At 39.9% G+C, this 23386-nt stretch overlaps 1 protein-coding gene across 20 annotated transcripts in view; it reads right to left on the minus strand.

Moving 5' to 3' along the window:
- The window catches only part of NRXN1 (neurexin 1), a 1267446-nt gene that overhangs the window by 9335 nt on the left and 1234725 nt on the right, over positions 1-23386 (minus strand). For 12 of the 20 annotated variants that reach the window (XM_050951740.1, XM_050951747.1, XM_050951734.1 and 9 more), the window contains one exon: positions 14001-14088. In XM_050951740.1, the coding sequence (XP_050807697.1) occupies positions 14001-14088 (88 nt within the window). The remainder of the gene's footprint in view (positions 1-14000; positions 14089-23386) is intronic. The other 8 variants (XM_050951741.1, XM_050951749.1, XM_050951739.1 and 5 more) reach the window with 1 other exon arrangement.

The following is a 23386-nucleotide window of genomic DNA, read 5'->3' on the forward strand; positions in this document are numbered from 1 at the left end:
TTGTTTTTTGATGGAAACTTTACATGAAAATTAGCCTGTTGCTTTTACTCTTTTTGTCTTTTATGTTGCTGTCTTCACATTTCATCTTCACTCACTGTCACTGAAAATTAATTCCCCTCTCTTTATTTGTATGGTCCATCATAACTCTTTTTCCTTTGCGTTTTTGTTCTCTTTCCAAACCTCTCTCTCCTGCTCTAGTTTTTTTTAAATTTTCTGTCATGAAATCACTCTTCTTTCCTGTGTTCAGCTGTCAATCCTTTCTTTCTTTGTGTTGTTTCCATATCAGTCATTCTTTTCTACATTCAGTCATTTGTACCGGTACCTTCCCTTTTTAGTATTCTGATCGGTCTTCACTTTTTGATGGGGAAGGAAGAGGGGTTGCATTGGCAATTTTGACTGATCAGCAAAGTCAAATGGTGGCTTTTATATAGTCAAATATTTTCAAATTTGAATTTTTTTTTTCAAAATTTCTTATTTTATAAAATGATAAAAAATGAAAATGAAATAAACGCCACAGTAAAACTCAGTGGACATTTTTGAAACTGAAGTATCAGTGTATTTTCAAACAGTTTGAGATTCCCCCCCTCCCCCAAGGTTTTTTGACCAGTTCTAGTATATATCATGGAGTCCTCAATAACGACTTTGCAATTAAGGGTACATTCAATGTCACAGGGGAACTCTCCAGCAAAAGATCAGTTCCTGAAGAATGGCCAGGCTGATATCTAAGTAAAGAGCACTGAATAATAAAAGAGACCAGGGTGAAATCCTAGCCCTATTGAAAGTGAATGAGAATTTTGCTACAGATTTCAATGAGACCAGGATTTCTCTTTTTCCTCATCCAGTGTGCAGAGAGAATAAAAACTAATCAACCTTGGAGCAGGTGTTATGCATGGAAGAACAGAGCTGTAGTTGTTGTAAAGGCTAGAGAATTTGATGGTTACTGAGAGCTTAGGGTATAGAGCAACTAATGATTCTGGCTCATGAGCTGAGCCTGATATGCTGGAACAGATAGTACTTTCCTCTTTGCAACTGTGGGTGATTCCCTATAAATCTTGCTATCACTAGAAAGCTATTCCATGTAAAGGTAAACATCTGTGCCTTGGATATTATGTATAGCTTGAGTGCTAGTGCTCATGTACCTGAAGAGCACACCACACTCTAGATGTTCTATTATAATGTTGGAATACAGAGAAAGTATACAGTACAGCCAGGAAGAAAAGGGCTCTCACACACAATTTGCAAGCACCTGTGGAGCGGGGAAAGGGGTGTTATAGCCCCACTGCTGAGTCCATCAGACAATCCTTAGTCTCAGGATAGTACAGTCTAGGGGCCAGAGTCAACATGGCTGTCCTTCCCCAAAGGGTGGTGTGGCCTAGTGGCCTGAGTCAATATGGCTGCGCTTCCTCACAGGGCTGCACAGTTTGATGGCTACTGGGGGATAGGCCACCACCCAAGTGTACTTGCCACTGGGTCAGCAGGGATCTGACCAAAAAACTCTGACTTAGTTCCCAGTCTTACAACCAGATCAATGTCTAGTTCCCCTGAGCTACTTCCTACTGTGTCTTCCAGTGGCATGGTCTGTAGGTCTCCTGGGTCTCTGGGGCAGGGCTGCCCAGAGGATTCAGGGGGCCTGGGGCAGGGCCAGGTTTCGGTGGCAATTCAGTGGCAGGTCCCTCTCAGAGAGAAGGACCCACTGTCGAACTGCCGCTGAAGAATGAAGCAGCAGTAGAGCAGCCTAAGTGCCACCAATTGCAGCTTTTTTTTCCTGCCGCTTGAGGCACTTGTATTCATCGAGCGGCTCTCCGAGGCTTCGGCGGCACTTCAGCGGTGGGTCCTTCACTCGCTCTGAGTCTTCCGTTACACTGAAGGACCCCCCACCAAAGACCCACAGTGAGTGAAGGGCCCACTACCGAAGTGCCGCCGAAAACCCAGAACTGCTCAAGGAGCCCCTGCGGGGCCAGGGCCTGGGGCAAATTGCCCCACTTGCCCCCCACTCTGGGCGGCCCTGCTCTGGAGTCTGTGGCCTGGGAAGCTCCCGATGGTTCCAATGTCCCCTGGGTGTCTGCATGTAGCTGAGTGTCTTTCTGGACCTTGGCGGGAGCCTGCAGCATGTGTCCTCTCTCTTCGGCGGTCAGCCCTGACTGAGCTGGGCTACACCCTTTTATACTGACACTCCAGTTGAAGTGTGCCCAGCAGGGATGAGGTGGCGTGGCTCCCCCTGTCCAAAGTATGGGGTTAACCTCTCCTTGTTGAGTGCTGGAAAAGCATACCCTATCACACACCCATAAAACAGGTAGCTATAGTTGTAGATATGGGTTCTGCATATGCTCATGTACAATTTGTGGGTGTCATTTAGTAAGGAAAACTTGGGATGCAGAGAAAGTAATGATTCTGGTTCATGTGCTGAGCCCGATGTGCTGGAGCAGATATCCATATCCTTCTTGGCAACTGTGAGCGAATCCCCTGAAGTCTCCCTGTCCCTAGTAGATGTTGGCACCCATTGGGCCTGATTCTCATTTACTTTAAGGCTCTTATACACTGCTCTGAGGGTGTAAAGGGGCCTCAGAGTGGTACAAATGATAATTAGATCTGGTGTTTCTTCTCATTATTTTCATTTGGTTTTCTCTCTCTCTAGCATCTGCCTTATTTACTTTTGCTGCTCTCAATCTATTTTAAAAAATAATGTTAGTGTTATCTGATGTTAAATACCAGCAAGAAGTCTACTCTCACTGCCTCCATTCTCATCTCTAATTTCTCCCTTGTCTGTTATTAGTAATATCTTTGTTCACTTGGCAAGATTTTATTTTGGCCACTTTCTGGATAGTTTCCTCAAACTCTCACTGTTCTAACCATTCCTTCTTCCAAACAGTGTCTGAAACTAAGTAAATTTATTATGAATGCTTAATGGTTCTGATTCACCACTGCATTACTCCAACTTTGTGCCACTGGAGATACCTTGGCATGGAAATTGTGCAAAGTGGTAACAATTCAGGCCCAGTACCTCAGCTATAAACTTCACAATACTAACTGACAAAGCATTCCAATTCTTGTATTAACACATCAGTCATAGCGAAGGTAATAACAAATGGGAATGGGGAAAGGTTTCCTTTCACAAACAGATACACATACACATTACATGGTAATGACAACATTGTTTCACTGCTGCCAGGAGATTGTTTGGGCCAAGCAATCCAGTTCATAAGAAAATATATGCATTAGACATAGCCAATCAGCTTTAGGAGTAATATCAAAGTGTTGCTTGAGGGAAACAATATATCTGCATTAATTTTCTATGTGCTTAAGCCTCTAGTAATGCAGCATTTAATTTCAAAGAAACTGCAGCAACTGAAGTATCAGAGGGGTAGCCGTGTTAATTTGGATCTGTAAGAGCAGCAAAGAATCCTGTGGCACCTTATAGACTAACAGACGTTTTGGAGCAACTCAGTTATTTAGACCTAACAAACTAAACACTCTATAGTTTGATTCAAGGGAACAGAATCTTACAATAATTTTAAAAGAGCAGCCCTACAAATAGAAAACAAATTTTCTAGCTTTTGTTTGACTTCTAATAAGGGCCAGACCTTGCAGTCCTTACGCAGAGCCTGATCTAATTTCCATGGGAGTCAATGGGACCCATTCCACTGATTGTTATGGGATTGGATCAGATTCATAGGCCATACTTAAGCAGACTCCTTTCCCTCTCTCCCCTTTATTTAATCAGAGAAAACTCCACTGAATCAAAGGAAGGTTTATTTGTGCCAAGACTAAGGATTTGACCCACAGTGACTTCTGTGTTTTACACATGATCTGAGATAATTACAGACCTAGGAGATCATTTCATGGTCATATCAGTGTATTTAGCATTTATGAAAAGTACTGGAAGACTGAATTTCTCTGTTTATCTGCTGATTCCTGTAGTTCCATGGACAATGGCAATGTATGCTTTCTTATGCTCCCCTGCCAGTGTGCCTCCTTCCTGACCTGGAAGGATCACCCTACTTTTTCAAGAGTGAAAGTATAGATCATTCTTCACTGGAGGTCACTGACCTGTTGCTGAGATGGCCAACAAAGATGCTAGAGAGTGGACAAGTTTTCATGTCCCAATAGTGGGCAAGATTAATTGGATAGAGACCTCTCACTTAGTCACAAATGTGCTGTTACAAACAAAGGTAAATAAGATAAAAACAGAGAGACAGATTGATAGAGATGGATTTTACATAATTAACCAACTCTGAAGCACTTTAAAGCCTGTGAAATGCTATCTATTTAAAATGTTAGCAAACCCATCCAGATAATGCATACATGAAATTAAATAAAAATAAATACCAATTATCCTCTTTCTTAGAAATAACTCCTGTAGATTTTAATTCTAGATGACACATGGATTGTAAATACAAGTAATTCCTACTGTCCTATTTCATGAATGATGAATGCAGCTGACTTTGAATGCTATGAAGATACAGGTACACTCATTTACTGGTTAATAATAAAGAATTGCAAAAGGTTTTTAATGACACAGTCCCTACTCTCATATTTAAGTTGTGCATGCACTGTACATTGTGATACAGATCATTTTATTACCTGATGCAAAGCAAAATTGCTTCCTCAAAGAGTCCATGGTCATGTATCCACAGGCAGGTGGTAGTCGGCATTTGCTTTAAGATCGATACTGTGCTTCATTCAATAATTGCTGTGCTTTGCGTCAGACTTGTTTCTCTTTCTCTCAAGATAACAATTCTATCTTTTATGGCTCAAAACTCTCTGCCTCATATACTTTAAATGAATTAAGTTGCTCTCTGCCTTTTTGTTTCATTGTTGTTTCTCTACATTTTAAGGGTAATATTAGTAAAGAATTCTGGATGTCTTTCTGTAGCATCTCCTTCCTCTTGTTCTTTCTTTTTTCTTTTTCTGTTTCAAATGTATGAATATTAATGCTTTTTATTTAAAATTCCCACCCCCTCAACAACTGTTAGGATGAGGAGGACACAGCTGCCTATGGGCTGATGTCAGTGTTTTCTGAGAAAGGAGTGATGTTTCCTAGAGGAAGCATAGGAACAATACACGTTCCAGAAAATGGGCATTATATATCACCCCCTTAATGGATTTTGAGCCAAATCTTCTTCCAAATACATTGCCCAAGTAACAGGACTCGGGGTAGAAACCCTCCTCCTGCTGATTACAGAATGACATCCCTACCACATCCTCAAGGCTGGAATATGCTCCCAGACTCTAACACACTCAGTGCCTGCCTCATCTAACTCCCATGAAGTTGGTTTCATATTATGCAGGGAATGTGAGGGCTTCTAAAATCACTCTCCTGCTCCAAAAGAACATGAGGAATCGTATTCATTTGCTGTGTGTGGGACCTTTTATCTCATGAGCCCTGATTTAGGAAAGCACTAAAGCACATAATTAAGTTCCACTGAAGTAAGTCAACGGGACTTACACACATGATTCCAGCTGCTTATGTGATTTCCAGGATCAGGGCTATGGAGTGGGAAGCATGATTTGGTCCTTTATCTGAATTAAGGGCTCCATTCATATTCCATTTGAGATATCCTAGATAACAGCACAATCTATAACAGCTCTGACTTTGAATTCCCTCACAGCTGAGTCACAGAAGTATGTTATTTTCCATGGTTTTAAAGAAGAAATAGAGCCTTCTTTCATGGTAAGGCAAGAATTACCTCCTTCAGCAGCATTGTCTAATGTGTCTATTTGTGCTGACTCACTGTTTATATTATGGCTGATTTGTACAAACTATCATAAAGACAGAATAAAGCTTTTGTCTAATCTGCAGAGAATTTATGGGAAATGGTATAAATTACTTGGGTTGTAAACACTTCTGGACAGGGACCATCTTTCTGGTGTATGTGCATGTGTGTGTATAGAGTGCCTAGCACAATAGGGCCCCGATCCATGACTGGGACCACTAGGCAGGCACCACCACAATAAAAATAATAAATAATCATTATTAAATATGCTCCTTTCACTGGTATATAATGCGAAAGGACCAAACTCCAGCAAGTACTGCATTGCAAAATCCTGCCCTAAATTACACACTGACACTCCACCAAAGTCAATGGGCTTGCATGGGGTATAATTTAGGATTTCAAATGGTTTCCATTGATCCTGATCCAACATTACTCACTGGGCTTAAAATGTCAGTGAGGTTATTGGTGTTACACAGGTGTAAACTTCTATGTGCAAGAGGAAAATCAGGCCCACAAATTCTGTCCTCAGATGCATTCATGTTGCTCTGATTTGTAGTCAGTGTCTCTCAGTACAGAACTCTTAAGAGTGCATTCCTGGACTTCAAATCAAAGCTAGATCTGAGTAATATGCATTCAGCAAATCATCCCAGGTTAGCAGAATTCTATTTTTAAAATGCACTTATCACTAACAGGTGGGTTTTTTTATTTGTTTCAAAAATTAGCTTGTGCTGAGTGGATATCCTTCATGCTAGGAAAGAAAACATGCACACTTGAGAAGGTACAGAGCATGGTTGTGTTAGAGATATGAACAACAGCAGCGTTAGCAGGAACAGCCACAGCTGGAGACCAAAAACAAACAAACAAACAAGCAAACAAACAAAAACATTTAAGGAGAAATAAGTTATCAAAAATGATTTGCTTGTTGAAAAAAATTCCCGTTTAATTTCTTGCCATTGTTTCTGGCTGCTTTCATAACAGTGCTTCATTGGTAGCATTCAGATGCACTCAGTGATGGCTGAAAAGCTATAATTCTATTCCCTAACCCTGGTTACTCAATGACATGTGTGGCCAGAAGGAGAATCTTGTCAGAGTCTGGCTTAGCATTGATCAAACTGACCAAGCATCAGTTTTCACCCTTGCCTTTTTCTAGAACTTTTTAAAAAATGTTTCTTTTGCTGGGGGCTTGAAATGTGCCATTCCTATAATTCTGGTTGATAGACATTAATAGCTCAGTCTATTGACAAAGGATCAGTACATTTTTGAATTAATATTCACGTAATATGTGACATTGTTGTCAGTCACACCTTTTTGTTATTTACTTAAAACTGTACAATTTTAACAGCAATTTTGGTGGCTATTAGAGGATAATTAAACTGGCTTCTGAGGAACTGCAGGTTCTTCTGAGGAAAAAAAATGTAGAACAAAGCCAGTCTTACAAAGATGATATGATGAGTGATATTTTCTCTGAGATAATTATGATTAATTATTTAATAGATGAGATGTGCCCTCTTCATGGTAAATATCTTCTTTGTAATGGGTGAAATGTATCTAGCTGTAGAAGGTTTGTAAAAGGCCTTACACATCATTTCAGCCTGGGATTGCTCCTCCATGGGAGAGAGATATGGGTAGAGTAGCCACACATCAGATGGGGAGTGGTAATAAGAAATGGACTCTGGGGATCAAAGCCCAAAAACAATGCATAGCTCTCTCGAACCCACCTAGGGCATATACCTGAGGAGTCTTTTTCTTAAACTTTAGCAACCCTTGTATAGCTTGTCGAGCCATTAAAGTCTCAACTGAAAACTGAAAGAGTGGTACCACACTGGCCATTAATAAGATGGTACAGAGAGGCTACTGGAGCTGGATTTACTTAGGTCCAGTAGCTTAACTCCTCTGAATTGAGTGGAAGAGTTGTGGCTGTTATTCCAGCCCACAGGCTGAAAGTCTGGCCAGCAAGAGACTTTGTTGGAGTCCCATGTAGGTGAGGTGAATACCAACCCCAATCCTCCCTCGCCTCCTGCCCCAGTGGAGCTTCCCACGCAAAGCACAATACTCAGGCTGTGCTACAGGTGTGTATGTATGTGTGCTTATTACAGTGAACCCATTTAATAAGCTTGGTTCAATAGTAACTCAGTGACTTTTTTTTTAAATATTGGCAACCCACAAAAAACTGCAATATAATTTGATTGGAGAATGAATGCTCTTAAATGTCTTGAGCCAGAAAGATCATGAGTCATAATTCCCCTGCAGTGAGCCTGATTCTGATCTCACTCATACCCGGTGTTACTTAAACTGGAGTGAGGAGAATTTGGCCCAAAATATGAAACACTCTGAAAAATGACTAGCTAGGATTTTAACTTTAGGGAGTTTTAAAATCGGGCAGGATTCAGCGGTATGAACTTCACTAAAAGAAACAAAAAGTCAGTAGAGTCAATGCAAATTTCATTGGAGTTTAAGTTTGCCATTGTAAGGGGTGCTATACAGAGTACTTAAACTGATATACGTTATAGGAATCACTTTTCCTGGTGTTCCCATTATAGTGGTGAAAAGTGGCAACTGTTTATTGCAACTCAACAATTTGTGATAGGAAATGAAAAAAACAAAACATGTTTAGAGATGGACTCAGGCTGTTCAGAGTCAGGATTTAGGTTCTGCTCATTAGAGAAAGAGGGATCAAGTGAAGTCTGGAACTGGATCCACAACTCAAAATCTGTTGGTATTCAGATTGGGGTTATGTTTTTTAATTCATCTCTTATCCTATTTAACTGACCTGCAGGGGAAATGTAGGCAGGTAGGAAGTAACAAATGTGCAATGCATACCACACACACTATTCTGCCTCCAAGACCAAGACTTTACCATGAGAGCTACCTGGATTCACTGAAATAAGCTGGTAGACCAGCTGTTAATAGTAGTGCTTCCACTTTTGATGTCTGACAATCCACTGCCTCCATATCCTTCACTCCTGGGTCTACTTCCTACAAGGTTCTGAACACTCCAGCCAAGATGTATGAAAGTAAGCACATATTTAAGTACTTTGCTAGATTGAGGCCAGAGTGCTCAGCACCTTGCAGGATTGAGTCCCTAGTATCTCTGTCCACATGTTGGATCTCACATGATAACATGCAAATCACTAATCCTATTCCTCTGTCAGAACAACGAATCAGTGTGGAAAAGGGGCTGTAAAAACTACCTGATGATGGCTTCCCACAGCTCCCATTGGCCAGGAATGGCAAACTGTGGCCACTAGGAGCTGGCGCGCGGGGGGGCAATACCTGTGGATGGGCAATGTAAATAAAATGTTTCATGGCCTGACAGTGGATTACCTTGATTGGCCACGTGCAAAAGGTTGCTGACCCCTGAGCTAGGCTGTTCTCAGAGGTGGCAGAAGACAGAACAAAGGCGCAGTGTTCTCAAGTTGCAGTGGGGGAGGTCTAGGTTGGATATTAGGAAAAACTGTTTTGCTAGAAGGGTGGTTAAACCCTGGAATTGGTTACCTAGGGAGGTGGTGGAAGTCTTTAGAAGTTTGTAAGGCCCGGCTCGACAAAGCCCTGGCTGGGATGATTTAGTTAGGGTTGGGCCTGCTTTGAGCAGGGGGTTGGACTAGATGACCTCCTGAGGTCTCTTCCAACCCTAATCTTCTATGATTCTATAATTCTAATACAAAGAAGTTTTCACTTGGAAATATGACCCCGCCAATGCTCCCACTCCTGTATATTCTGGTTGCAGTAATTCAAACAGCCAAGTGACACCTTTACCAATCCCATTTCTGATGAGGCTTTGAAGTGTTGAGGATCAGTTCTAATATAAGCATTGTTATCTGCAGGTAGCTTGAAAAAATTGTTACAGCATATCCACACACTTGCACCAGCTGGCACTTTTTTTTCCAAGACACCCAGTGACACACATCAATGGGCCTAATTTAGAACTGAACCCAATATTTTTAACTCTGCTCATCTGGTCCAATACCTTGAATAACTAAAGTGGCTTTGCTTTTATTTGACCCATTTTGGACACACATTCACCTCTTTACTTTTTATTTATTTATTTTTTTTTGAAACCTTCAGTGGCTGCACACTAAATTCCAGCCCATTATAATTGGATCAAATGAGCTGTGTGGCACTATTCCTAACTGAAACACTATAGAAAGCTGTGGTCTGCACAGGGCCTGGGAGAAGGTAGAACAAAGCCTTTAATGTGCAAAGTGGAGATTTGCCAGCCATCACTTCACAGCTCATCAGGTGGAATTAGCAGACTATTCTGGGCCTTCTTTTTTGGACTGGTTTCTAGGAAACAATTTTTCACAACTTGCATACAAAACAAAATGATGAAGTGTTTTATGTTTTAAGACTTAAATTATTGGATGAAGCAGCCAGGGAAATTTAGAGGATATTATTCTTATTCTTATTATTTGGGGTAAGTAATGATTTGCAGAGGGCAGGGGGTGAGAATATATTGTAGAAAACATAACATGTTGCCTTTCCTTGCTAAACATAATGCAAATAAAATATATTCACTAAGTTTTGCATGCTAATAAATTTGTTATGACTTCATCCAATTATGGCACATTTAGCAGTTTGTACACCACAGTGAAATCTGCAATTATAAATTTCTGTGACTTCGTGTTCTAGACATCTTTATGGGATTGCAGTTTAGCAGCTCCTAATCTGTGCTACATTTTTATATCCCATATGAAATTTGTTGCAAGTCGCATACTCACATTTATTATTTAAAAGACAGGTGCACAGAAAGCAAAGCTGATGGTGATACACTATGGCTAGCTAGCAGCCCTGAACTCTGCAACACATTTCTCTCAGGAGATGATTAACTAGATTTATTTTTAAACTGGGGCTTCAATAATTTAGCTCAATCAATATGTTTATAATAACCACCAGCTGTACGTCGAGCAGGCTGTCACCATTTCCTTTTCATGTATAGAAGATTTTATAATTCAATTTGTAGACCTTAGCATTAAAGGGGTTTTTGTTTTGTTTTTTTTGGATGGATCTCTCCTAGTTCTAGAAAGATCATGCTGTTACAGCATTTATTCAATGAGCGTTTAAAAAAAGACGTGTGCATGAGTGGAACTAAGAGCTTTGGCTTAAACTAGGGAAATTATGAGCAAGCATTATGTAAACATCCTCATATGGCTCAGTCAGTACACTTCAGCTGAATTTGGTCCCTGCCCATTGTCACAGCATCCCTGCTGTGCAAGCTCCATGTCCTCTTGGGAAGTCCAATTATGCCACATTGTCTCCCCTCTCCCTGTTACGCTAATGTGGGTCCTTCCCTGGCTGAATGGATGTCAGAGAGCCAGAGAAGAAATTTAATGGGATCTCAGTCCACAAGCGTCTGAAAATAATGCCAGGAGATAAGAACATATTATCCTGACACACACAACCTCTGCTTCACAAAAGCAGATACTAGAAAAGATTAGTAGAGCAGCAATGAACCTCTCCATGAAGCAACCCCAGTATCTACAGTGACTTGAGGGGACAGACCTCAACCATGCCAGCTCCAGAGGGCAGGAGGAACCCATTTAAAAATATTGCCAACCCAAGCTTTCAAAAATCAAGAATCAGCCCTCTCCCAAATCATGAGGTTGACTTAAAAATCATAAATTTTCTAGTAATAATAATAGTAATATAGGGGTTCTTTTCTTTGCCTTTTGGTTTCTGAGCCTTTAGGCTGCACTTGTTACTGTTTTCAAGCTTTTCAAGGGCAGAACACTTTTTGATTAAATGAAATCTCATGCAATCTCCTTTTGTTTCCCCAGCCACTGGGGCTTTAAGACAATCACCAAATATCACAAGACTCATGATAACATCATAAAAGCACTGCATTTCCCTCCCACAAGGCCTAGGGGGCCAGACTGCAATACTCCTATGCATGCTGAATAGTACTTTGTTTTCCACAGACAGTAGTCCCATTGAAATCAGTGGGGCTCATAGAATAAGGTGCTATTCAGGTAGATAAGGCCATTACAATCTGTCTGGAAGGGAGCTGTGCTGGGGAGTTACTGCTGCTTTAGGGCTACAGCAACTCCTTTGGCCCATGCTGCCCTAAAAAGGGACTGGACCAGCCAACAGCTGGATGGAGAAAGGAAGATGGGCAACTCTTTGGGGAATTGCAGAGTATGGAGGGGAACTCATGTATGGATGTGGATAACATTATCTATCATGCATAAAACAGTCAAGATAATGGGCATTTTGGAGAACATGATTTCTAGCATTGCACCAATCCAGAAATATTTTTTAAGCATTGGCAATTGAGAATGCAACATATGAAAAAGTGAAACTGTTCTTAAACAAACAGAAAATGAATACCATTGTTTGATGATGATTGATCAGAAGAAATAGAAAATCTAATGGACATAAAGCTATCAGCAAGGCTGTGTACAAACACCAACATTTGTATTCACTTGTGGGCCATAATTAGGATAGAAAATGATAACTTGTCACAAAACTTTATTTTACTCATGCCTCCACTACCCCCACCAGCTAAATGAGTGTGCAAGGCTCCAGGCCCAGTAAGATTTGTGAGATCTGCAGCCTTATGCCTCCGGATTCATAGATTCATAGATTAAAACAGTCTCAGAGACATTTGTCTGCTCTGACAGTGACTGATGGTAAAATTTCAGCTGTAGGACTGAGACACTGTAAATATATTTTCACAGCTATTGTTTCCTTCAAGGGGGGCAGGCAAGTATTTTAACACTAGATTATAGAAGTACAGTGGCCACCCAGGCTTGGATTTGCTAATGGGACAGCACTGTCTGATTGCATGGACCTAATTTAGCAGCTGGCCAGCGAAGAGCTCAGAGCCACAAAAGAGAAGAATGTTATATAGTGTTGATCCATGATGGGCAAATGATAGAGTTCCTATCCTCAAGAATTCGAAAATAAGAAGGAAATACTAGAATAAATTATGGAAATTTATTTTCACTCTGAAGTGTACAGAAACTCTAGTCTCAGTGCCTGTGTGTCCTGCCCATGATTTATAGCACCTTTGCAAGTAAAATGGTGTTCTGAAAAGAGCAGGAATTTTCAAGCTGATGCATTAGTCGGTTGGAAAGTACTAGTACTTTAGCCTTGGCATTTCATCTCTCTCGCCATAGACGGTGTTCCTTAACATAACTCAGACTCCTTTGAAGGGACAGGAACTGTGACCCAAGGTGTCTTACCCCACTTTAAACCTTAGCAGACCAACCTGGCACGTACAAGTTCCTTTAATGACCTAGTCTGTCATTCCATAGGGTACATCTTCTCACTGATTACCCAGGAAGGAGGTGACTACAACAACCAATCACTAGGACAGGCACAGGCTACAATCTCATTCACCTTTACTGAAACTTCCCTTGAACGAGAGCATGTGGCTCTATATGACTTCAATGGGAAATGCATATCTATGTCCGAGGCCAAATCTGCCCTCTCTTTTTTGACCTGATACAAAAATCTCCTAGGATGAAGAAAAGTGATCATTGTGTTTCCTATCTAGTTGCTCTTATGCACCAAAGATGAAGTGCTCCTTTTGGTTGTTCACTTTAACATACAGGCCATTGTTCAAGTTTCCTCTGTTTGTACTTAAACTGCATACAGTAGTCACATAAAATTTTACCCATTTTACTTCAGATAGCTAAACTATGTTACTGCAAGTACTGAGATATTACCAAGTCATCTAAGGTGAGTGACAAGTTAAATGCAACCAACACATAGTCCTAGTTAATAATAAGAGTTGTGACAAATATTGAACAATCAGGTATCCATTCAAAAAAGATGATAAAAGAACAACTCAAGGAAAAAGTTCACATTACTTTAATATGACAGCTGGATTATTTTTAACATTATGGGGTATGATATTCTTTTTAAAAACAAATTTATCAAGGGGTTTGTTTCTTTCAAAATTGTGGTAAACATTTTTCCTTTTGGAGAGAGAATATATTATTTAACCTCATTTGAGATAGATATATATATATGTGTGTGAATACTATCTATATAGATAGATAGATAGATTCACACGCGTACACACGAGCACTGGAGGGTACTGTTGAATACTTACCACATTGTAAGGATGTTCAGCTCAGGTGTACCAATAACTTGCTCCCATTAGCTAGCTTTGCAAATTGTCTCCTTGCCAAGAGAGAGGATTGGCTATATTATAAGTATATAAGTGAAGGCCCGTCATCCAATCTCTACCCACTGCTTAAGAAAAGATTTGCCAGTTCAGATTCTTTGTGACTACAGCATGCAAATATGAAATAAAAGAAAGGAATAAAAAAGTTGACTAACCTAACCCACCTGAGCTCGGCTCACAGGGATCTATATCCTCGTCATCACTGGGACATTCAGCCGAGGCCACCAGGATGTCATCTGTAGTCTGCAAAGAAAATAAAGTCAAGTAGATTCATTTAAACTGAGCCAGCATATGTTCAGATGATCATTAGCATATCTGCTGTCACTCATATTTATGTAAAGTCCTAAATGCCTGGGCATTTCAGACTTAACATTTTATGATACAAAGATGCTCTCCATTTGTATTATAATGAGGCTCTGCTTTTCTGTATATTCATGTCATTTTTCAAAGGATTGTGTCAGATACCAAAAGCAGAATATTGAAAATTTCATGAAAATTCTCTTCAGCCATTTTGTTCTAACAAGAATGAGAACATGGAGTGACAAAGTACTTGCATTTAGAGGTTATTCTCTTCTCTCTATATCCAATATATAAACTATGAATATATACAGGAAAAAACGGTGGCATAAATCCTAGCCAAAACAGAGCATATTAAATTGATTGTAATTGCAGACACCATCAGAGGTGCAGCAATAGTTTTTCTGCAATAATTATACTTGCATTCTTAAGAGTAGCTACAGTACCATATCAACTGCTACAGAATATTTACAACTGCTCAGGAAAAAAGACTTGAATATCATTTATCATAGAATATCAAGGTTGGAAGGGACCTCAGGAGGTACAACCCCATGCTCAAAGCAGGACCTAATCTCCAATTAAATCATCCCAGCCAGGACTTCATCAAGTCTGACCTTAAAAACCTCTAAGGAAGAAGATTCCACCATCTCCCTAGGTAACCCATTCCAGTACTTCACCACCCTCCTAGTCAAAAAGTTTTCCCTAATATCCAACCTAAACCTCCCACACTGCAACTTGAGACTATTACTCCTTGTTCTGTCATCTGGTACTACTGAGAACAGTCTTGATCTATACTCTTTGGAACCCCCTTTCAGGTAGTTGAAAGCACCTATCAACTCCCTCCTCGTTCTTCTATTCTGCAGATTTGTAGACAGTGCAGGAAAACATATGCTCAATATATCGTCGTGGTCAAAAAAGCAAACAAAATGATCGGATGTATGAAGAATGGGTTAGAAACTAACACTGCTAATATTAGAATTTCTTATATAAAAGGGAATATCTAGTTCTGATAACTATATTTCAGAAAGGATAGAGCAAAAACAGAATGGTTCCAGATATGGGTGACCAAAATTATTAGATGCATTAAAGATTTCCGTAGGAAAAGACTGAATAGAGGGGGACTATTTAATTTGCAGAGGAGACAAATAAGAGGGCACATGATAGAGGTGAACAAAATAGTGAGTGGTACATAGAAGAGAAATTGGGCACTCCTATTTAGCTTCTTATAGTACAACAACAACAAGAGGACATTCAATGAAACTAAAGACAACAATTTAAAAACTGATAAAGAGAAATATTTCTTTATACAATGTACAATTTCTGTGTCAGGATCTTAGTTGGATTAAGAAACTAATACATATTTATAAACTTGATGAGAACATCCACAGTTACATTAGAAATAGAAGAACTAGATAAGTGGTATCTACTTAAGTCAAACACTTAGAGCAGAGGTAGGCAACCTATGGCACATGAGCCGAAGGCAGCATGTGAGCTGATTTTCAGTGGCACTCACACTGCCCAGGTCCTGGCCACCGGTCCGGGGGGCTCTGCATTTTAATTTAATTTTAAATGAAGCTTCCTGAACATTTTAAAAGCCTTATTTACTTTACACACAACAATAGTTTAGTTATATATTATAGACTTATAGAAAGAGACCTTCTAAAAACGTTAAAATGTATTACTGGCCCTTGAAACCTTAAATTAGAGTGAATAAATGAAGACTCGGCACACCACTTCTGAAAGGTTGCCGACCCCTGACTTAGGGTATGTTTATACTGCAATTAAAAACCCTCAATGGACCCTTGCAAGCTGACTCAGGCTTCCGCTTATAGGACTATTTAATTATGGTGTAGATGTTTGGGCTCAAGCTGGACACCAGGGTCTAGGACTCTGAGGTGGGAGGGTCCCAGAGCTCAGGCAGCAGCCCAAACCCAAACATTTACACTGCAATTAAACAGCCTCTTAGCTCAAGCCCTGCGAGCCTGAGTCAGCTGGCATGGGTGAGCTGCGGTGTCTAATTGCAGTGTAGACATACCATTAGTGATGTTGTTAAAGAACTTTCTCTATCATCAAGTTATTCCATAATTGTCCATTTCAAGGTTACTTTTATCTTCCCATGAAACATTTGGTACTAGCCACAGTTGGGGATATGATACACTGGTACATGGACCTCAGGCTGCAGCTGGAATATAGTCATTTCTATAGTCCTATATGGTACTTACCCAAACTGTGAGATGCAGAATATATTCATCAGTGTGGAATCTTACATTTAAGCACTTTTTGCAATGAATAACGGGGGGAAATCTGTTCCATGTTCAGCTTTTAAACCTATGAGGCATATCACTTTGATGTAACACTTTTATTTCTCGACAGATGTTTAGCAATGTTGTTTATTATTCTTCCAGATGAAGTTTTACAGCAAAGAATGTTTATTGTAATAGGCTTATTCTTTGATGTGCCTCACAAATATTAAGAAACATATGCTTACAACACTCTTGTGAGGTAGGGAAGTGCTATTATCACCATTTTACAGGTGGAGGACTGAGACTCAGGGAGATTAAGTGACTGACCCAAAGTCAAACAAGAAGTGTATGGAAGACATTATAGTCCAGTGCCTAAACCACAGAACCACCCTTCCTCAGGGAAAACCACATTGTAAATCTATGAGATTGGCAAAGAGACTGGGAGATACAGGAAGAGAGAGAGACAAAAAAAAATAGTCTTTTTTTCCTACACCATATAGAAAAAACTGGAACTGTAGGTATCTACAAATATCCTAATACAGTCTCAGGCGAAACAAAACAACAAAAACAACCCACATTTACTGAGACAATTTAAGGCTGCACATTAATACCTCCCTCCATTTTTCAAAAAATGGCCTAAGACAACTCTGCAGCTGAAAACCAACCAACCTTAAAAACATGGACATAAAAAGTTAAGCTCCTGTTTTAAGAAACAAACAAAACGGAAAAACCGTGGAAAATCAGCATGAGTCAATCAAACACTCTTAGCTATGTCCACATAGTCTCATCTTTACATCTTTCCTCCTACTTGTAACACTGAAGACATTCTCTTTGTGTAGTGTGCAGATGCCCAAACGAAAAGTTACGTCTGTGGTATGACACTGTCACCAATCTAACCTTTGCGCTTTCTAGAGAAGACCCGTAAGTTGCATGCCTAAGAAGTTTCTATGTATTATTCTGATGCAAAACTGTAACATTTGTACAAGTAGTATTAATTTGTAGCAGAAAATGAGATTCTCCTCTATTCCATTGGTGTAATCAGGAATTGTCAAAGAATGTCTTTCTGCATAGACTATGCATGTCTGTAAAGAAGGTCATAATTTGAACAACCACTGTATGACTCATATGAAAGGGTGTGATGGATGGATAAAATTGTCTCTGGTTATTCTGAGGGGAGGACTGCACAGGCAGAGTTAAATGTTCTTAGGTGACCTTAACTCTGCTTTTCAATGCAGTTTGCAATACACTTGAAATTATCAGAAAGAATTCTAAACTGTCAATGGGATTTTATTCCTTCTGCATCTGAAAGAATGAGGATTTTTTTCTGCATGTTTACTTACAAGGGATAAAAGTGGTTTTATAATGTAGTTGGAACCTTCTATATGAAGGGGGAACTACTGAGTGTATTTAATAGAGATCTATGAAAACTCCAGCTGTTGCTCACTTAAGGAGCATTAATGAGCAGGAAGAGGTGTTCTTGATTTTATTGTATGTAAATAAATTAATGTTCGGTTTTCTTTTAAAAAATTGTGATACAACATGCAAGCCAGCATATATGCCAAGAATGGCCTCACTATAACTGCTGAATATTCAAGTCAATGATATGTGTAAAACTGATTTTGTAACAGTGCGGGTTTAAAAGCACTCAGTCATATACCAGGATTGGACTGAAGGTGGAAGGAGTAAGATGATGTGAGAACTGTTTTCTTCCATGAAAAACATTTCCAAAATATTTGCAGTTTAAATATCAATTAACTACATGTCACAAAAACAAACAAGCAAACAAATTAAAACCAAAAACCCAACATTGTTTACAAAGAGAGGGCAAGGAAAGAGTGAAAGCTAAGTGGAGTGGCATTGACCAAAGTTAGCAATGAATGCTGCTGAAGTGCTGAAGTCATTTTTATAATGGATTAAACATTAGCTCTAATTATATAAAATATGAAAATATATAAAAATGAAATACTGTGAGCCAAATACTAGTCCTTTCTCCGACAAACCTCCCATTTACTTCAATATTTCAATTACTGCCTAGATGAAGGCAGTAGGATTTAGCTCTAGAGTTCTAAGACTGCTAAGAGGTTGGTCCAGATAAATAACATCAGGGAGAGTAAAAGGTCTATGTTAAACTTACTGTAAATTGCCTTTTTCTGGTGATTTTTAATGTGACAAAGAATTCAAATACATTAATTTTCCAAAATGAAGTGCACTTCTTGTTAGCACCCATGATAAACATTACCAATTTACAGGACAGCTGCACCAAGCATTTTCATTAAACAAGGATTTTAAAATTAGAGCAAAATCCTCCCCTATTTGCAGTGAGTGTCTAACAGGATAACATAAAAGCTGGTGTCATCATAATATGAAATCGGATTAGAATGTCTCTTGGGTGAATTGTTCAATTCATTTTAACAATGATAATCTAGTTGTAAGAGATTTTTGTTTTTAAATGGCAGGTGTACATCCTGTAAGGCTGACTCTGATTTCATTAGTTTTTTTTTCCTTTGTGTATTACCATATTTTTAGGAGAGTTCAACTTAAATGACTGCGTGATGTTTAAGACAGTTTATTTTGTGATGTCTGGCTATTTAAAAAGCTGGACATTTGTGACATTTAAAAAAAAAGATGGTCAGAAAAGTTCATAATTATCAGACCTATATAAAAATTGGTAAAAATCACACATTGTAAAGGATGGAGGTTGAGAAATAACTCCACATTTAGGCTCTGACCCTTACTCACATGAGTAGTCTCTCTGAAGTCTACATGATTATCTACATGAGTTAGGGCTGCTTGCAATAATAAAGGTTAGAGGACTTGGATCTCAGTCATCACAGTGGAAATACAAAATGTCACCCAGCTGCAATCTTGCTTGGGGTAGGGGATGGTGATTCTTAAAAAGGAAGGTGCAGGCCAATCTTTCCAGCTCAAATAATTATGGCTTACCTGTGGCATTAGATACAATAACAGACTCTACAGCAGTGGATAAGTATCAAACAGTCTCATGGGCTCTGGCCATTGGATGCTGATGATATGAGACTCTTTTCTGATAATACTTGGCTAACACTACATTGCAAAAAACAACAGGGGGATGAAGTAAGAATATGAAGTTGTTTATATAGTGAACAGGGGACAGCAAATGTGGGAGTCTGAGAGGGAGTTTGTAGGAGTAAGAAAGACTAAAAGCAGCATGGTTTGGAAAGACTGTATCATCAATGCCAACATTGCTCCTGACTCCTCCACTTTCCCCTGTGTCCTGACTGAAAACCTGACTATGGATGCCTTACCCAGGTCCTGGTGTGGATATGTGGAGACTGTGGCCTGCATTATCCCAACGCTTGGTGGACCACCCAGTGTGAGAGATGCCTAGTGTAGGATTTTTCAGGAGGTAGGTAGGAGAGCTACAGAAGGAGGTGGCTATGCTGAAGAGTATCCATGCACAGGAAGAGTTAATTGAAAACATGCATATGGAGACCTCAAAGTTTGAGGACAAAATCCAGCTGGAGAGCAGTGCAGTAGCACCACCAGGAGAGGAGGAAGCTGCTTCTTCACAGGGAGGAACTTGGATGCTGCTTACTTCTGGCAGCAGGCACTGCTCCACCCCTGCTCCCAAACCATGGTCCATAGAGACAAAAAAATGGTACACTGCTCTGGCAATGAGGGATCAGGAATATCCTCCAAAGGCGGTGTAGGAGAAGCCATGTGCCCCCAAAGCCGGGATGATCATGACTACCACTCCAAAGAGAAACAAAGGATGGCAGTCAGTGACTGCCTTCCAAGGGGAACAGAGGCATCCATCTGCAGGCCTGACCTGGCATCCCAGGAAGTATGCTGATTGTCTGGGGCCTGTATCCAAGACATTACAGAAACATTGCTGAGGATCATCCAGCCCTCTGACTACTACCACACTTTTCTCATCCATGTGGACACTAATGATATGGCAAAGCATGACCCTGAGCAGATCAAAAGTGACTACAGGGCTCTGGAAGTGAGGGTGAAGGAGTTGGGGCCTCATGGATAGTTCAGGGATGGCATTCCATGCTCAGCATAGAGAATAACATGAAAGAAAACATGGAGACAATTGCTGAAGAGTGAACTATAGGGTGGTTTCAGATGGTGTTACTGGATGGGCAGACGGTGTGGGGAAGGGGTCGAAATGGTAACGGACAAGGGCAGACAAGTGGGGAGGCGAAGAGATGCTACAGGAACAGCCAGAAAGGTAAAAAAGAGAATTAGGAACATTCAGTGCTCTGAAGACCAAAGAAGAACTGGATTTTGGGAAGGACAGATGACTGACAGTATCAAAAGTGCTGGGTAGGAACTGAATAAAGTAGAGCCCAGAAATTCAGTCAGGAAGAGGTTGTTAGATATCTTGGAGAGAATAAGTGCAATAGAGTGCTGAGAACAGAAGCCGTATTCAAGTATGTAACTAGAGGAACTTGAGGAATTATCCTGGGAGGTTCTCTAGCCTGTGTTGTACAGGAGGTAAGACTAGATGATCACAGTCGTCCCTTCTGGACTTGGAATCTATGTAGTAATAGTTATAGATGGCATGTCATTGAAGCTGGCTGAGGGGCTGGGAAACAGGATGCAAGTTATAAAGATTCTTTATAATATGAGGTATACCAGGCAGGAACTCAGTGGCTATAGACAAGGGACCATGGGAAAACAATTTCAGATATAGGACTGGGAATTAAATCTCTCCTTTTCCCAGGTTCTTTGTTATCAGATCTGTTCACACTATCACATCATCATTTTTCTTCCTGGGAAGGCATATTAAAATACTTTTGCATCAGTCCAATGAAAATTACTGTAGTTACAACTGATTTTTAGACATGGAGGGCTGCTTTGACTTAACAAGAGAAAAATATAGCCCAAGAACGGAGATGTAAATAACAGATTGAGAAAACCCACAGATAGATGCTGCTGTCATCTTAATTAGCTATTGCAAATACAGATTTTCCCCCAAACAAACAGTTCATGTAATATTTACAGAAGAAATAATTGTTTCAGTGCTTACTGTGCTTTTTTTTTTCTTAACTGTTTTGACACATTACACTTCTAAGTAGTAAACTACTTTACTGAAAATTGATAGACATATTTTTATTTTTTTTAAATGTGGAATATAATAAGTCAAACCAATGGGAATGCTGGCAGAAACAACAGGGAATGAAAAATCAGAAAAGAGTTCATGTGGAAAAATATCAAATTTCATTTTTGGGACTGGATTAACAGAGCAATTTTCTAGCCAAGACTGTGTAATTTAAATTAATTGACTGTGAATGCAGCTGAACTCTATGACTGGCTGTTGAAACAGTTGTGAAAAGAAACTTAAATATGTCACATTAATCAATCCTATTCTTCGGTTAGCTTCTCCCTGGTGTTTATAACCTTCCACACAGTCTGCTGAGAAAGATATAGCAGTGATCCAGCAGTAATATCAGCCCTAGATGACATCTCATTTGGAAAGGGTTCTCTAAATTTGTATTTAACCTGGAATAGGTCAAACAAGCACATCTGTATCAATTTAAACTAGTCTACCCCTATATGAAAAGTCTTTTCTCATGCTCACTCTATTGGGAAGTGAGGTTTCAAAACATGGATATACACAAAACAAGCATATATGCAATATTCATGATTTCGTCTATGAACTGTTACAATATTATTGTGCTGTAAGGTGAAAATAAAGTAACTGAAGAAAATGTGATAAATGAAGGGAGTGGGGAGCTTCCTTTTATGGACACCCAGCCAGCCAGTTAACTATAAAATCCCTCTTGGTAGCTCTTCTCCACTTGCTGCTTTACCTGTAAAGGGTTAAAAAAGCCCATAGCTAAAAAGAATGAAGTGGGGACCTGACCAAAAGAGCCAATGGGAGGGCTAGAACTTTTTAAAATTGGGTTATTTCTTATCAGCTTGTGGACTTGTCTGTGCTAACCCCAGGTGCTTTTGTTTTGCTTGTAACCTTTAAGCTGAACCTTAAGAGAGCTATCTTGATGCTTAATTTTTGTAACTGTTTTTTTTTTGATCTCGCATAAAGCCTAAGTTCCAGATGTAGTTCCTTTCTTTGTGTTTTAAATAAAATTTACCTCTCCAACGCATCATCAGTGATCTACAACCCATCCTGGACAACGATCCCTCGTTTTCACAGGCCTTGGGAGGCAGGCCAGTCCTTACCCACAGACAACCCGCCAACCTTAAGCATATTCTCATCAGCAACCACACAACGCACCATAGGAACTCTAACTCAGAAACCAATCCATGCAACAAACCTTGATGCCAACTTTGCCCACATATCTACACCAGCAACACCATCACAGGACCTAACCAGATCAGATACAACATAACCAGTTCATTCACCTGCACGTCCACCAATGTTATATATGCCATCATGTGCCAGCAATGCCCCTCTGCTATGTACATGGGCCAAACTGGATAGTCCCTATGTAAAAGGATAAATGGACACAAGTCAGATATTAGGAATGGCAATATACAAAAACCTGTAGGAGAACACTTCAACCTCCCTGGCCACACTATAGCAGACTTAAGGTGGTCATCCTGCAGCAAAAAAACTTCAGGACCAGACTTCAAAGAGAAACTGCTGAGCTTCAGTTCAGCAATTTTGACACCATCAGCTCAGGATTAAACAAAGACTGTGAATGGCTAGCCAACTACAAAAGCAGTTTCTCCTCCCTTGGTTTTCACACCTCAACTGCCAGAAGAGGGCCTCATCCTCCCTGATTGAACTAACCTCGTTATCTCCAGACTGATTCTGGCCTACATATTTATACCTGCGCCTCTGGAAATTTCCATTACATGCGTCTGATGAAGTGGGTATTCACCCATGAAAGCTTATGCTCCAATACCTCTGTTAGTCTATAAGGTGCCACAAGACTCTTTGTTACAGGATTGGATGTGTGTGTCCCTAGGAAGTTTGTGCATATGTTGTTCAATTATCTGGTGACAACAGCTGATTTCCTGTGTTTTGTTTTTTTTTTCAATTCTTC

The sequence above is a fragment of the Gopherus flavomarginatus genome, chromosome 4, assembly GCF_025201925.1.
Source record: "Gopherus flavomarginatus isolate rGopFla2 chromosome 4, rGopFla2.mat.asm, whole genome shotgun sequence".
Taxonomy (NCBI): Eukaryota; Metazoa; Chordata; order Testudines; family Testudinidae; genus Gopherus; species Gopherus flavomarginatus.